Source organism: Peromyscus eremicus, chromosome 2 (genome assembly GCF_949786415.1).
Source record: "Peromyscus eremicus chromosome 2, PerEre_H2_v1, whole genome shotgun sequence".
NCBI classification, from domain to species: Eukaryota; Metazoa; Chordata; class Mammalia; order Rodentia; family Cricetidae; genus Peromyscus; species Peromyscus eremicus.
In genome coordinates, this window is record NC_081417.1 from 40185720 (window position 1) to 40199906 (window position 14187).

At 42.2% G+C, this 14187-nt stretch overlaps 1 protein-coding gene across 1 annotated transcript in view; it reads left to right on the forward strand.

The window, feature by feature from the left end:
- Armc1 (armadillo repeat containing 1) overlaps positions 1 to 14187 on the forward strand; it is a 32021-nt gene that overhangs the window by 227 nt on the left and 17607 nt on the right. The window contains exon 2 of the mRNA XM_059254044.1: positions 7303 to 7523. Within this exon, the coding sequence (XP_059110027.1) occupies positions 7341 to 7523 (183 nt within the window). The 5' untranslated portion in view covers positions 7303 to 7340. The remainder of the gene's footprint in view (positions 1 to 7302; positions 7524 to 14187) is intronic.

Genomic DNA, 14187 nt, shown 5'->3' on the forward strand with positions numbered 1-14187 from the left:
CTGCCAGCAATCCCGCGGGACGTTTCTGCAGCCTCCAGACTCTTGCTCTTCTCCCCGCCTCCGACTTTGACCAGCCAGCCTGCCTTACGGGTAGTGGGTGTCGTCTGCCTTTTTTGCTTTTGCTTCAGCTCTCGGCGTTCTTTCTGTAAATCCCGCACACTTGCGAGTCTCAGCGCGCAGGCCTTCATTCAAGAGAAACCCGTGGCCACAGGTGGTGGGCATTTGCGCACTTAGCGGCTCTTTTCGTGGTACTATCTCCCCAGCGCTTGCAGTAGAAGGCCCCACTCGGGCCAGTTGTTCTGTGCTTGCTTGATTGCCTGAAAATTTTCTGTCTTGCGTTCTTATTTTCTTTCACCCTGGAGCCCGCTCAAGACTGTTATGTGAAGAAACTGAGGCTTGGAGGAGGTAACTCAATTCCCAGAGTTACAGTTAGTTAATCGCAAGGAGAAGCCAGATCGAATCTCAGTGTTTGATGGTGGTGGTTGCTTTTCAGCCCTACTTAACTCATAAGGACTTAGGCTGAATGTGTACCCGCTGCAGCTGTTAGCATGTGAGAGCTAAGTACTTCTATGAATTAAGTGGTGATCCTTGGCTGAAAGAAGAGAACCTTTCCGACATCTGCCCAAATACAGATGTATCACATGCTGCGTGCTCCTAAGACTGCTTGCCTGAGAGCGGCGTAGTCCTCATCGGGAAGCTGGTCGGACATCTCAGATTCCCAGACCCCATTGCACCCACTGAGCTTGAACTTGCTTTTCTAACATGATTCCTTAGGTGATCAGAGTGCACATTAAAGTCTGAGGAGGATTGTGTTTGTCCAAATAAAACCAAGGAAGAGAAAATAAGGCTGGGTCGTGGTAGTGTATGCCTTTAATCCCGGCATTGAGGAGGTAGTGGCAAGCAGATCCCTGTTAGTTCCAGTCCAGTCTCATCTACATAGGTCAACCAGAGCTAAGTAAGGAGAAGGAAAGCTAAAGACATACATTATACGCCTTCTAAGACTGAGATACAGAAAGACAAGTTTTCAGTTCTGTCATTTGTAAGACTGATTTTTCATTTTTAAAAAATGAAATGTGCCTCTCGACAGTTTTAACTTAGCAGCTCCAAATCTTAGAATAGACCTCAGTATGTAAGGTGTTTCAGATCGTCTTGTAAGACAGCAGGTGCTGGTTAACGGTGAAAGAGCAAACTAAGACAAAAGAATGTTAATTTACTGCTGACGGTTAAAAGAACCCTTCGTTTATCCACACGTGGTTTGCAGCAGTCTACTCGTCCTGTGTAAGGCCCACACCCCAGTTTTCTTCATTTGCCATGAAGATCTTCCAGTTAGTTTCTTTAGAAGGAAGGGGATTTTCCAGTTTATTCATTTGGTAATTTGATAATTAAACTGAAACAAGCTGCCAGATTCACAATATCCTATTGCTCAATAGTTAAAGATAGTGTCTCGGAGAGTTTTAGTTTTCAGTGTTTTCTTAAAAATTAATATATATATATATTTTTTTTTTCTGTGATTTGCCTGCATATATGTCTGTGCACCATGTGCATGCCTGGTGCCAGAAGAGGGCATTGGATACTCTAGAACTGGATTTTCTAGTTCTGGATAGTAAGCTGCTATCTGGGTGCTGGGAATTGAACCCGGACCGGAAGATCAGCCAGTGTTCCTAACTGCTGAGCCATCTCTCAAACCCCACTTCAGTGCTTTGTTCAAAGGCGTTCATTTATATACCTGAATAAAGTTTCAGGCTCCTGTTTGCACCAGAAGTAATTTGATGTGCTTGATCTTGGGTCTTGCCTTCAAAAATACCTACTGATGTTTTGGATAGGCCCAAGGAAGTTGTGTTGATTGAGGCTGTCCAGGTCCAGGCTTCTTGACATTATTAGTGCTTTGGGTGAAAACACAACTAGCAAACAAATGAACAAATGTATTTATGTTTGAGCCTAATGTGGTATTCATTATAGAAAGTAAGGGAAGGATTTTGTTTTAATCTTCATTGTGGTTCATTATCTCCTGTACATTTGCTCAGATCAGCATTTCAGGTTATTTTAAATTATCCCTCTTTGTTGGTGCTGTGTACTTTGTGTGTGTGTGTGTGTGTGTGTGTGTGTGTATGTGTGTATGTATGTATATGCCTGTGGAGGTTGGAGGTTAACCTTGAGCATCTTCCTTCATCTCTTAACACCTTAATTTTTTTTTTTTTTTTTTTGGTTTTTCGAGATAGGTTTTCTCTGTGTAGCTTTGCGCCTTTCCTGGAACTCACTTGGTAGCCCAGGCTGGCCTCTTGAATTTACAGAGATCCACCTGGCTCTGCCTCCTGAGTGCTGGGATTAAGGGCGTGTGTCACTACCGCCCGGCAACACCTTAGTTTTGAAGCAGGGTCTTTTGCTGAACCTGGAGGCTCACTGATTTGGCTAATTGGCTGACTCGTGAGTTCCAGGGCTCTCAGCAGCCCCAGCACTGGAATTACTAGATGTATGCCACTGTGCTTGGTTTTTTTTTTTTGTTTGTTTTGTTTTGTTTTACACTGGTTCTCGGGGTCCAAATGCAGGTCCCTGTGCTTGCTCGTTCAGCTCATCCTTTACCCACTGAGCCGTCTCCCCAACAATGTGTGTGTGTGTGTTCTCAAGTGGGTGCATGTACGTGTCTGTGCACATATGTGGATGCCAGAGATCGCTATCAGGTGCCTTTGTCTGTCTCCCTCCACTTTACTCTTTGTGACAGGGTCTGTCACTGAACCTCCAGGGATCCACCTGTCTCCACCTCTACAGCTAGGATTCCATACATGCACCATTTCACCCTGCTTCTACATTGGGGTTGGAAATGCAAACTCAGTTTTCATGCTTGCACAGCAGACACTTTATCAACTGAACCATCTCTCCAGCCCTAAAATTATTTTTAGTGTGCCACAATGAATTGAATTTTTTTACGTTAGCATCCAAAGTAATGAATTTCATGATGGCATCTTCATATCTCATTATATGTTGCTCTCATTCATTCCCTTCCCTTGTTTGTTTTGAGGTCTGCTAAATTTGGAATAGAAGTTTGGAGTGAATCCTGCACTAATCACGTATAACCATTCTTCCAGCTTATGAAGGCAAATATCTCCATCAAACAATTTAACTTGATAGTTACCAAAAAACTTACAAAGTATATTCAGTAAATAAGTCAGGCTTAAAGTTCTAATTTAACAAAAGATTTATTTTTGATTATATGTGTGGGTATGTGCACATGCGTGCAAGTGCCCACAGAGGACAGAAGAGGGTATTAGATGCCCTGAAACTGGAGTTACAGGTGGTTGTGAGCTACCAAACGTGGATATTTGGAGCTGAACATGGGTCCTTTGCAAGGGCAGTATGCGTTCTTAAACCACTCAGCCATCTCTTCCCCCACAAGTTCTAACTTTAGAGCCAGGCCGTGGCAGACAAGTGTAATCCTATTACTCTAGAAGCAGAGAGAGGAGAATGTCTCTTTCCTCCTTCTCTTCCTCCTCCTCCTCTTCCTTTTCCTCTTCTCCTCTTCCTGCTTCCTTTCTTTGTGTGTGTATGTGGCACTACTAGACAAGTGCTCTTTTACCCCAGGCTTGTTTCCGTCTTCCTAACCCCAGCATAACTCTTACAAATCATTGAATTTGACAGGCACAGTTATGTACTCACGTCGTGTCAGCACCTGGGGCTTTAGAAGAGGATTCCTACAAGTTAGAGCCTAGCTCCGGCTGTTCAGTGAGACCTTCTCTTAGAAATAAAATTAAGATAAAATAAAAATTGCTTATGTGAACTCAGCAGTCTACAGAAACATTGATTATTTAAAAAGATTCAGGCCACATAGTTAGAAAGGGGTGTGTGTAACCTGATACCATCAGATATTAAAATAAAATGAACTTTTGACATTGAGTAGCTCTGCCCTGGAGTTTTACATCAAGCCTGTAATTTGGAGGGCAGACCCGAGCTCAGCCTGCTTGGCTTGCCTCATTTGAAAGCTGTAGTCCATGCCCTTGACCACAGCTCTGTTTGCTGCAGTTGGTTTCTGTCACTGCCTGCCTGTCCTGACTCTCCCTAGATAGACCCTAGTTTCAGCCCTTCTCAGTAGGGTTTCAAGATTGGAAGTTTTAAGATATTTTGACTTCAGGTCGTTCCAAAGGATCAGGAAGATTATGTATAACCTGTAAGGGATAATTTCCATTAGTAGATATCCAAGGATGGCAGATTAAAAACAACTGTATAGTCTCAAGGAAGGCCTGGGTTCTGTGAAAAAGCCACTGTAGTGTTTGGTTGTGTTGTTGTTGGTGTGTGTGTGTATTAGCACACAAGTCACAGTGTGCCAAGGGTGGACAAGATGTGGGAGTGGGTTCTTTTGTTCCACTGTTTGGGTTCCAGAGATGGAACTTAGTTATCAGGTTTGGCAGCAAATGCCTTTACCTACTGAGCCATCTTCCTGTGTCTTTTGACACAGTATCTCATGTAGCAAAGGCTGACCTCAAACTTGCTGTGTGTCTGCTGTGTGTCTGCTCCCTCCTGCCTCTCAACTCTCAAGTGCAGGGGTTGGAGGCATGCACCACCATGCATGGCTGAGTATTAGGTCTTCCTACAGGTTGGTTGAGACATGTGCCATGGACAGTACAAAACCTGTGGGTAAGCTGAATTTCTAAGCAAGGGTATTCAGATGCTGATGGGAGGACCTAAGGAACCACAAATCCTAAACCTGGTAGTCTCATCCATGTGTTCAGTGCAGTGTCTTCTTTTATCCTGACTTTTAGAATGGCAAAAATAACTAATATTTTGATTCTAAGATAATAACTTGATAAAGATTATGTTGTTACCTTCTTTTCCTTGAGTTCTTTGTATTTGCTTGGAGATTAAAATTATTAATGTATTTTACATGTATTTTTTCTTCTTGGTGTGGTATGAGTTAAAGACCAATACTGGTTTTAACATTGCTAAGTAGTTACTCTAACACTATTTTGAATTTCTTTTTTTGTCATGTAACTGAAAAAAACTACCTTTTATTGAACATGTACTATATGGAAGGCATAGACAAAGCTCTTTGTATGTATTGCCATTTCATTGATAAGGTGCGATGTTTTTTGTAGCTTGTGTTGTCAACCTCATTTTACAGATGTGGACATTAATACAGAGTGTAAGGGGTTTCCCAGAACTTATAGCTTTTCAAAAAAGATATTATTGATGTGCATGTATGTGTGTGTCTGTGTGAGTGTATGCAGCTGCGTGTAGGTGCCTTCAGAGGCCAGAGGAGGAGTTGGCTGTCCTGGAGCTGAGGTCCCTTGCTGTTGTGAACCTCCTGGTGTGGGTGCTGGGAACTCATGTCCTCTTGAAGAGCAGGAAGCACTCCTAGCTGCTGGGCCATCTCTCCAGTCTCTTAAAGCACAGTTTCTAAGTGACCAAACGTCAGTCTGGTGTGGCTGGAAGACTTCTTGAATGCATAAAGAACCTGGGGGTAGGGGTGTATCTTTTGCAGTGCAGAGGATAGAACCCAGGTCAGTGTTCTGATGCTGGCCCACACACCTAGTGCTAGTGTTAGGACGTACTTTTGGTGAGTCAGGGTCATGCTGTAGTCAGGCTGACTGAGCTCTTGCCTCAGCCCCTAGAGGCCTGGGCTCCCAGGCATGTATGTACTCCTGGCTAGGAAATACTCATTCTCTCCCTTCCTCCACTAATACCTCTGCTTTACTCTTTATCTCTGTACACCTCTGTGTGTGCTAAGTCCTGTTCTACTTTGTTACCTTTTCCCACCAAATACTTGAATAGTCTTTGCTGGAATTTTAAGACTTTATCTGTTTATGCCTATTAACAGCTGTATGTTCTTCAGAATAAGGAATTTAATACAAAGTCTGATTAGTTGAAGTTATTGATTTTAAATTTCTGCATTTACAAAAATTATTTCTTAATGTTTGTTTCTTTGGCTTTTACATGTCCTATAATGCTCTGTTTTTTAAGGCAGAGACTTACTTGTAACCTATGCCTTGAACTCAGGAACTCATGATCCTCTTGCCTTACTGAAGCCTGTGTGTTGAGATTATAGATGTGACCTACCAAACCCAGATACGCCAGTTACTTACATGGAGAGAAGATATGCTAAATTTACAAGGAGGGATTAGAAAGTTGAAAGACTGCTGAGAAACAGAACATACTAGTAAATAAGAGCTCCCCCAGTTTCATACTTAGCGACCTGACGACCTGGGGCAAATATTGAACTTCCCTGTGATGTTTCACTGTCTGTGAAATGAGTTACCTCATCTCCTGTCCCCTCTTCTCATTGTTTTTCTCTTAGGCATTAGGAGATGACAGAGATGAGTCCAGTTTCATCGCCGTCAGCCAGGCTGCTCAGTTGAGGCATAGACGAGACATACAAAATGGGCTCTTGACTTCTTGCAGAGAAGTCCTTTTTCTTTTTTCTTTTTCTTCCCTGCCCTTGGGATTGAACTCAGGAACTAAGTAAGGTATATTAGGCAGTGTTCTGCCATTTAGCTATACCCCCAGTTCCTTGAAGAAAATTTTTTTTGACACAGGGTCTTAGTAAGTCGCCCAGGTGGTCCTGAACTAGAGTTCTTTCTGCCTCAGTCTCAGTAGCGTGGATCACAGGTGTGCCACAGTCTCTGACAAGGCCTCCTTTGGTGCTCTCCTTTTCCCTAGGAGACTGTGTCTTTTGTAGATCGTTCCATGTGTCTCTCCCCAGTCCCTCCCCACAGATGAGCAATGAAAACCCAAGCTGTCAGCTCACTACTTTTCCTTGAGGCACTTGCTGTAGGCCTAGAAATGTTTTAGGAGAGGAACCGTTCTGGCAGTGGTACAGTCTGAAGAGGAGAGCAAAGGTTACAAGCTTGTACATAAAGACCTTGTTTATTGGAACCGTTGTGTTAAAATATGTGTTGCTAAAGTGGGATTTATTGGAATATTGAAGATGACATATGCTCTTTTGCATATATAAATAACTTGATTTCTTCCTTCAGCTTATGTTCATTTTATTTCTCATAAGCTCTGGAATTGCCAGTTCTTATTTTTGTGTGTGTGATTTAGATTCATCTGCTTCCTTCTAAAGATATTATAATGCAGTTACTTTAAAAGCACCATAGCTGGGCATAGTTGGCGCATGCTTATAACCCTGGCTTTTGAGAAGTAGAGGCAGGAGGATCAGGAGTAGAAGGACAGTCTCAGCAACATAGGTCGTCTGAGGCCAGTCTGGACTATGTGAGACCCTGTCTCAGTAAGTAAATAAATAGACAGATGGGATCCTAGTCTACCTTGGCAGACTATCACTAATTTTGTCAACCTTACTTTTTCTTTTTACAGAATTTAGGAAGATTGTATTCATGTGCATGTCCTAGAAGATGAATTCGTCCTCTTCTACTGTGAATGAAGAGCCTGATGCTCTGTCGGTAGTTAACCAGCTACGGGATTTAGCAGCAGATCCATTAAATAGAAGAGCCATCGTCCAGGATCAGGGATGTCTGCCTGGCCTTATTTTATTTATGGACCATCCCAACCCCCCTGTTGTTCACTCAGCTTTGCTTGTGAGTTGCTTTTAATATTTTCAGTCTTGATGTTTTAATTTTGCCAGTAAGAATTTTCAAAGTCCTTTGATAACATGGTAAAAGACTAAAGGATATTGTTAGATCATGCAGTCTGTATTTTGGCATATAAAAATATGGAAACTATGACATATGTGTAGTTCTTTAACACAAATGGCCACATGTTGATTTGGTTCTTTAATATAAATGGTAACCATGTAACACATATAATAAAATGCCCTGGTACTTGGTATTTTCAGTTAACATGATGATCTATTATTTTTGTTTTCTTTTTGACATGGGATATTGCTGTGTTGACCAGGCTGTTCTTCCAGTTCTTGGGCTCAGGTCGTCTGTTGAGTGCAGACATATACCACCACACCCAGATCATTACTGTCTTTCCCCTCTCTCCTCCCTCAACCCCCCCACCCCCATTTGTGTGTATAGCTGGGGTTAAACCCAGGGCTTTATGCATATTAGGCAAGCCTCCTATTACTGATCTGTGTTCCTTAGCCCATCAATTAAGAGAACTCTTGAGTTAAGAAAGGTACTTTTTAGTACAGGGGATTGAAATTGGCATTAAGTACTTCCTGTACAGAACTACAGCAAAAGATACTTTTTTTTTTTAAATTTCATAACAGCTTTTTTTGTTGTTGTTGGGGAAGTAGATGGAGATAGGATCCCAGGCTAACTTAGAACTCACTTATCCTGGCCCAGCCTCCAAGTACTGGGATTACAGTTGTTTACAACCCCATTTGGTTCAAAATAGATTTTAAAGATGTAACTCATGTGCCATCATAAAGTTCATGTGTTCAAGGTGTACACTTGAGTGGCTTTATTTACAGAGTGGTATAGCTATCCTTGTAGTCAATTTTAGAACATTTAGTTTTGTTCTATTGTTTTGAGGCATAGTATGTATTCAGGACTACCTGGAACTTGAGGTTCTGTTGATTCAGCCTCTCAAGTGTTGGGATGTTGAAGAGTGTTACCACATCTTACTTAGAACCTTTCTGTCAACCCAGAGAGAGTACTGTACTGGTCACCTCCTGCTCCCTAGTGCCATCCCCATTGCTTAAGCAGCACCAGACTACACATTTGCTACTCTGCAAAAATGCCTGTAGAGTTTTCATATAGATACAATGATATGCTGTGACTTTTGTGGCTTTTCTTTCATTTGTATTATGTTGGGACAGATATACCTCAACAAGTTTCGGTGCTTCATTTCTTTCTATGTCTGGATAACATTCTATGGTATGGACACTCACCATTTTGTTTATTCATTCACTATGACGGACATGCCACTCATTTTAATCTACAGTAAGGAGGACAGATAAGGACACAGAAAATATACAGGCTCAAAGCTAACAATTAGAAAGGAGTTATGAGAAATGCGGAGCCTAGAGACATGGGAAGCAAGACTATCAGAAAGATCCAGAATAGAGGAATTGAGGGACAGGTAAAATCTGGTCCCTTCAGTAGTCCTTAATACAGAAAAGAAAGGCAGCTGGCATGGAGGAGAGAGGTGTGATGGAAGTAACCCTTATTCATTTTAAGGGATGTGTCAGTTGAGTGTTATTTGTAGACCGGACTTATATCCTGATTTAAACAAATTCATCATAAGCAATTTTCAGGTGGCTGGAAGTGAGTGTACAGTATACAGTGATGACACTAAAAAGTCATTATGAAGGCTGTCAGATGACTCGGCAGTTGGGAGCTCAGGCTGCTCCTGCACAGTATGTAGTGTGTGGTACGCAGACATGCATATAAGCAAAATACCTAGATACGTAGTAAAGTAAAACATAAAAAATTGCAGAGTCATGATTGCCAGTAAGATGGCTTGGTGGCAGGTGAAAGTGCTTGCCACCAAGCCGGATGACCTGAATCCATGCCTGGAACCCACATCTTGGGAGGAGAGAACCAACTTCTGCAAGTTGTCTGGTGACTTCCAGGATTGTGTTGTGGTGCAGGGGCATGTACACAAAATAAGTAATGTAAAAATTAAATGAAAAATGTAATGCTTTTGTGTGTGGTGCCTAATGCTGTCAGGTGTGGTGGCACACACTAACCCTGGCACCTGAAAGGCAGAGGCAGGCATATCTGAGTTTGAGACCAGCGTGGTCTACATAGTGAATTCCAGGCCGGTTAGCACTGCTGTTGAAGGGTTATTAGCTAGACAGTGAAAATGTGTTAAGACTTGAAGAGAAAGTTGTTACCTTTTTTAAAAAGGTCATTTGTGTAGGATTTAATTTACAGAAATTTAAAGGAAATTTAAAACTAATTTCTTCCTGGGTATGGTGTCACACCTTTGATCCCAGCACTTAGGAGGCAGAAGCAGGTGAATCTCTGAGTGAATCAACGTGAATTAAGGCCAGCATAGTCTACGGAATGAGTTCCAAGCTGTCCAGGTATAGACAGTGAGACCCTGTCTGAAAACCCAGAGCAACAACAGACAGAAACACCAAACTAATTCTTAGAGATGTAGACCAGAGAGAGGGGTAGAACCAGACTGTCGAGTGACTGGTGCTTATTGAAGCTGAATGATGGGGTCACCACACAGTTTCTTTATGTGTGTGCCCCAATATTTCTGTAACAGTTTAAAAAGCAGGAGGACGAGGAGTTAAAGGTCAGCCTGTGTCACATGAGATGTCGCTTTAATCAAATAACTGGTAGAAACAGCAGAAGGGGAAGTTTCTTTTGTCTCAGGTTTTCAGAGGGATTTACTTCATGATGGGGAAGGCATGGCAGAGCGGCTCAGTTCATGCGCTCATGGTGGTGACCGCGTGTGTGCGTGCGTGTGCGTGTGCGTGTGTGTGTGTGTGTGTGTGTGTGTGTGTGTGTGTGTCTCCTTACGTCCTAGTGACTGTCAAGTTGAATGGCAGCCAGGATTGGATATAACCTTCAAAAGCTCCCTGCCCCTGCAGTGATCTAGCCAGACCTTCTTAAAGGATCCACAGCCTTCAATAGTGCTACAAACTGGATCAGCTCTTCAAAACATGGCCCTTTGCTGGGGGACATTCCAGATTCAAACCACATCAGTAATTTTTGTTTGGTTTGTTTTGTTTTGGAAACAGAATCTCTACTATATGTAGCCTGTCCTGTCTCATCTCCCTTAGTTTGGGGTTACAGGTATGGCACCATCACATCTGGCTGTGAGTAGCTAATTTTTTGAGGAGTATTTCCTAAGTATAGAAACTAGGAAAGGCTGTTTACTGCGGGGGAGGGTGAAATTGCTCAGCAGTGCTGAGAACTGCTTAGTGCAGTAGTATTGGTTTGATATGATCCTGTGACTGGATTATTAAACTACTTTTCTTCCCACTTCAGGCCTGCTATAGGCTCTGAGAGCCTAATAGCTGGATTTGTCCAGGGTTGATACTTGGGCAGGTAAGTGGGATAGGATGACTGCAAGGAAGTTAGGCTAGGGTCATGGCAAGAGTGGTTAAAACGGTGAGGGAGCTGAAATAGAAGATAGAACTAATGAAAACCTAGAGGCCCGTGGGTTGAGGTTCTAATAAGGATGACAAGCAGGCCTGCATTTTAATAGTTCCTCTTTCATAATACAACTTCAGAACTTTAGTTCAGTGGTCACTCTGATAAGCTGCAGTTTGAATTTATTTGTCCACTTTTATCAGATGCTTTATGTATGATGTGAGATCATACAACAGTATGTCCCCTTCTCTTCTCCCATCTTTGTTTTATTTTCATTATATACTTCTACACGTTTCTACTATATGTGTACATACATACATTTGCTTTAAACAGTGAGTGTCCTTTCAGTCTTTGTGCGGGGGATACTCAGGATTGGACTAGAACCTCACTAACCAAGCTAACCAAGCACCTAGCTAACTCCCTAGCACGTAGTTAGCTTTAAAGTATATTAAATTTTTTAAAATTCAATTTGATTTTGTCTGTGACAGGATCTCACTAGATAGCCTTGGCTTTTGAGACTCACTGTATAAGATCAGGCTGGTTTTGAGCTCCCAAGAGTCCTGCCTGCCTCTGCCTCTCAAATCTTGAGATCGTAGGCATGTGCTACCACACCTAGTTTCAAATATTAAGTCACTTGAAAGTTTGGAGGATTTTTTTGGAGTGCTGTTGCCCTGTAGTTCAGGCTTGTCTCCAACTCTGGTTTTGTTTTGAGTCAGGGTTTCATGTAGCCCTGGCTGGCCTGGACTTTACTTTGTAGACCAGGCTGGCCTTGAACTCACAGAGATCTACCTTCCTCTACTTTCAAAGTGCTGGGATTAAAGGCATGTGCTCCCATGGCTGGTATTGCTTTCGACTATTAACCCCCCTTGTTTACCTTTCTCAGAGCTGGAATTGAAGGTATGTGCCGACACATTCAGTTTCAAATGTCTTTTCTATTTATTCTCATCTTTACCGTTTCTGGTGTTCTTCATTCCTAAACATAGACTGGGTTTGTACTACCGTCCTTTTCTTTCCTGCCTGAGGATCTTTTTTTTTTTTTTTTTTTTTTAAACATTTGCAGTACAGGTTTGCTATTGTTTTCCTATACTTAAAAATTATTGCTGCTATTTGTCTCCTGGCTTATATGTTCTCTCTTCTTCTTTTTTTTTTTCCCCCCCATAAGGTCTCACTCTTGTAGTCCAGGCTGGCTTGGAACTTGCTATGTAAATCAGGCTTTCCTGGAGTCATGTTGGTCTGCCTGCCACAGCCTCTGGAGTGCTGGAGGTTCAGGAGTGAGCCACTACATCAGGCTGCCAGCTTACATGATTTCTAATAAGACAAGTGCTATACTTTCTTTGAATACTTTTTGTATGTCTGTACATTTGTGTGTGTGTGTGTGTGTGTGTGTGTGTGTGTGTACGTACATGTGTGTCATGGCTCACTTGTGGAGGTCAGAGACCAGTTTTCAAGAGTGGGTTTTCTCCTTCTACTGTGTACTCTGGGACTGACCTCAGGCTAGGAATTGAACTCCGGTCATCCGGCTTCCATGGCTTGTGCCCTTTTTTTTTTTCCTGAGCCATCTTACTACCCTGATAATGGCTTTTATGACTTCATCTGTGAACTATATTACTGCTTTTCAGGAAATGGTTGATAGGTGTATTAAGGATTTTGTGGTTTTTTTTTTTTTTTATTGTTATTTTACTTGGAATTTGTTGAATTTCTTGGGTCTGTGGGTTTATCTCTTCTGAGATTTAGGAAATTTTCACCCATTATTTTTTCATAGGTTTTTATTTTTAGTTTTTACTGGAAGTCTCCCCCGCCCACTTTTCAGGTCCACATAACATTAGCATGTGTTGTCCTGTGGACACCGCTGCACCGAGCCTTTATGCCCCGGTGTTCAATCTGTTTCTTCCTGTCTGCACTTTATTTTGGCTGGTTTCTGTTGCTACCTTTTAGAGTCCACTGCTCTTTATTCTGTAATACCTAAACTGCGTTTGTTTCAGATCTGTTTTGTCCTGTAGAAGCTGTTTGCCTTCTTAATGGCTTCCACGTCTCTCCTCCCAACTTCAGTTTCCATCCCATCCTTTAAATAGAGAGCATAGATTAATAGCCTTTTTTCATGTTTTTCTAATTCATAATCTCCATTTTGCCTTGATTTGTGTCTTTTGGTTACTTTTTGCCTCACTATTCTGGGTATAGGTTACATTTACCTGCTTCTTTTCTAATATGGCGATTTTCTCCTTATGCCAGATATAAAAATCGTTTAATGTGTTGGTTTTTGAAAATTGTTTTAAGCTGAGTGTGGTGGCAAACACCTTTAATTCCTGCACTCAGGAGGCTGAGGCAGGTGATTCTAAGTTCAAGGACAGCCTGGTTTACAGAGTGAGTTCCAGGACACCAGGGTTACACAGAGAAACCCTGTCTCAAAAACTTAAAAAAAAAAAAAAAAAAAGAGTAGTTTAAAATATTCCTATAAATACTGTTGAAGTTTTTCCAGTGTTGCTTTTAGGTAACTTGGGGCCAGTTTGATTTTCAAGATGCCTTGGCTTTGTCGGGGCATGTGCAGTCTGATACCTCCATTGCTAAGGTGAAACACATCTATGCATTCACCCTGATGCCTCATGTGTGCTCAGGTCTTTGTTCCTCTGGCAGATGTCATCCCAAACTAGTCCCACCTCATCCTGAGCTCCGGGGTTTGTTTGATTTACTTTCTGGTGGTGGTATTCTCTCACCATGTGGCCTTTTATGCTTCGCATGTGCAGATTGATACTCAGACACAGACTCTCTGGCCCTCTCTGTAGATCTTTGGAATTCTTGCTGTTTGGGACCCTACTGTGTGCCACTTCCCTGCAAATATGACTGCTGTGACTTCTTCAGTCTGATGTCTGCCTCACAAACTCACAAACCACCAACCCCATTTGAGTTCCCCTCTAGTGCTACCATCTTGAAATGATACCGTCTAGACTGCGGCCATGTTTGCAGTGAAGGAAAGAGCCCATTCTAGGACTTACCTCACCCCTTTTCTCCTACGAACACAGCTATATGCTGCCTCTTGACCAGTGTCTGAAGCAGGCATTGAGATAAGTTTCTGCAGGCAAGGGCAGTTTGCAATCAGGTAAGTCTTTATTAGGTGAAACAGAAGTCACAGCTGTAGCAATTCCAGGAAGAAAAACAGGTGGTTGAGTTTGTGGCCTTTATAGCTGACACGTTTTTAATAAAGACCTGGCAATTTTACTTGAAAGGCAAAAGGCCCGATAGAAGT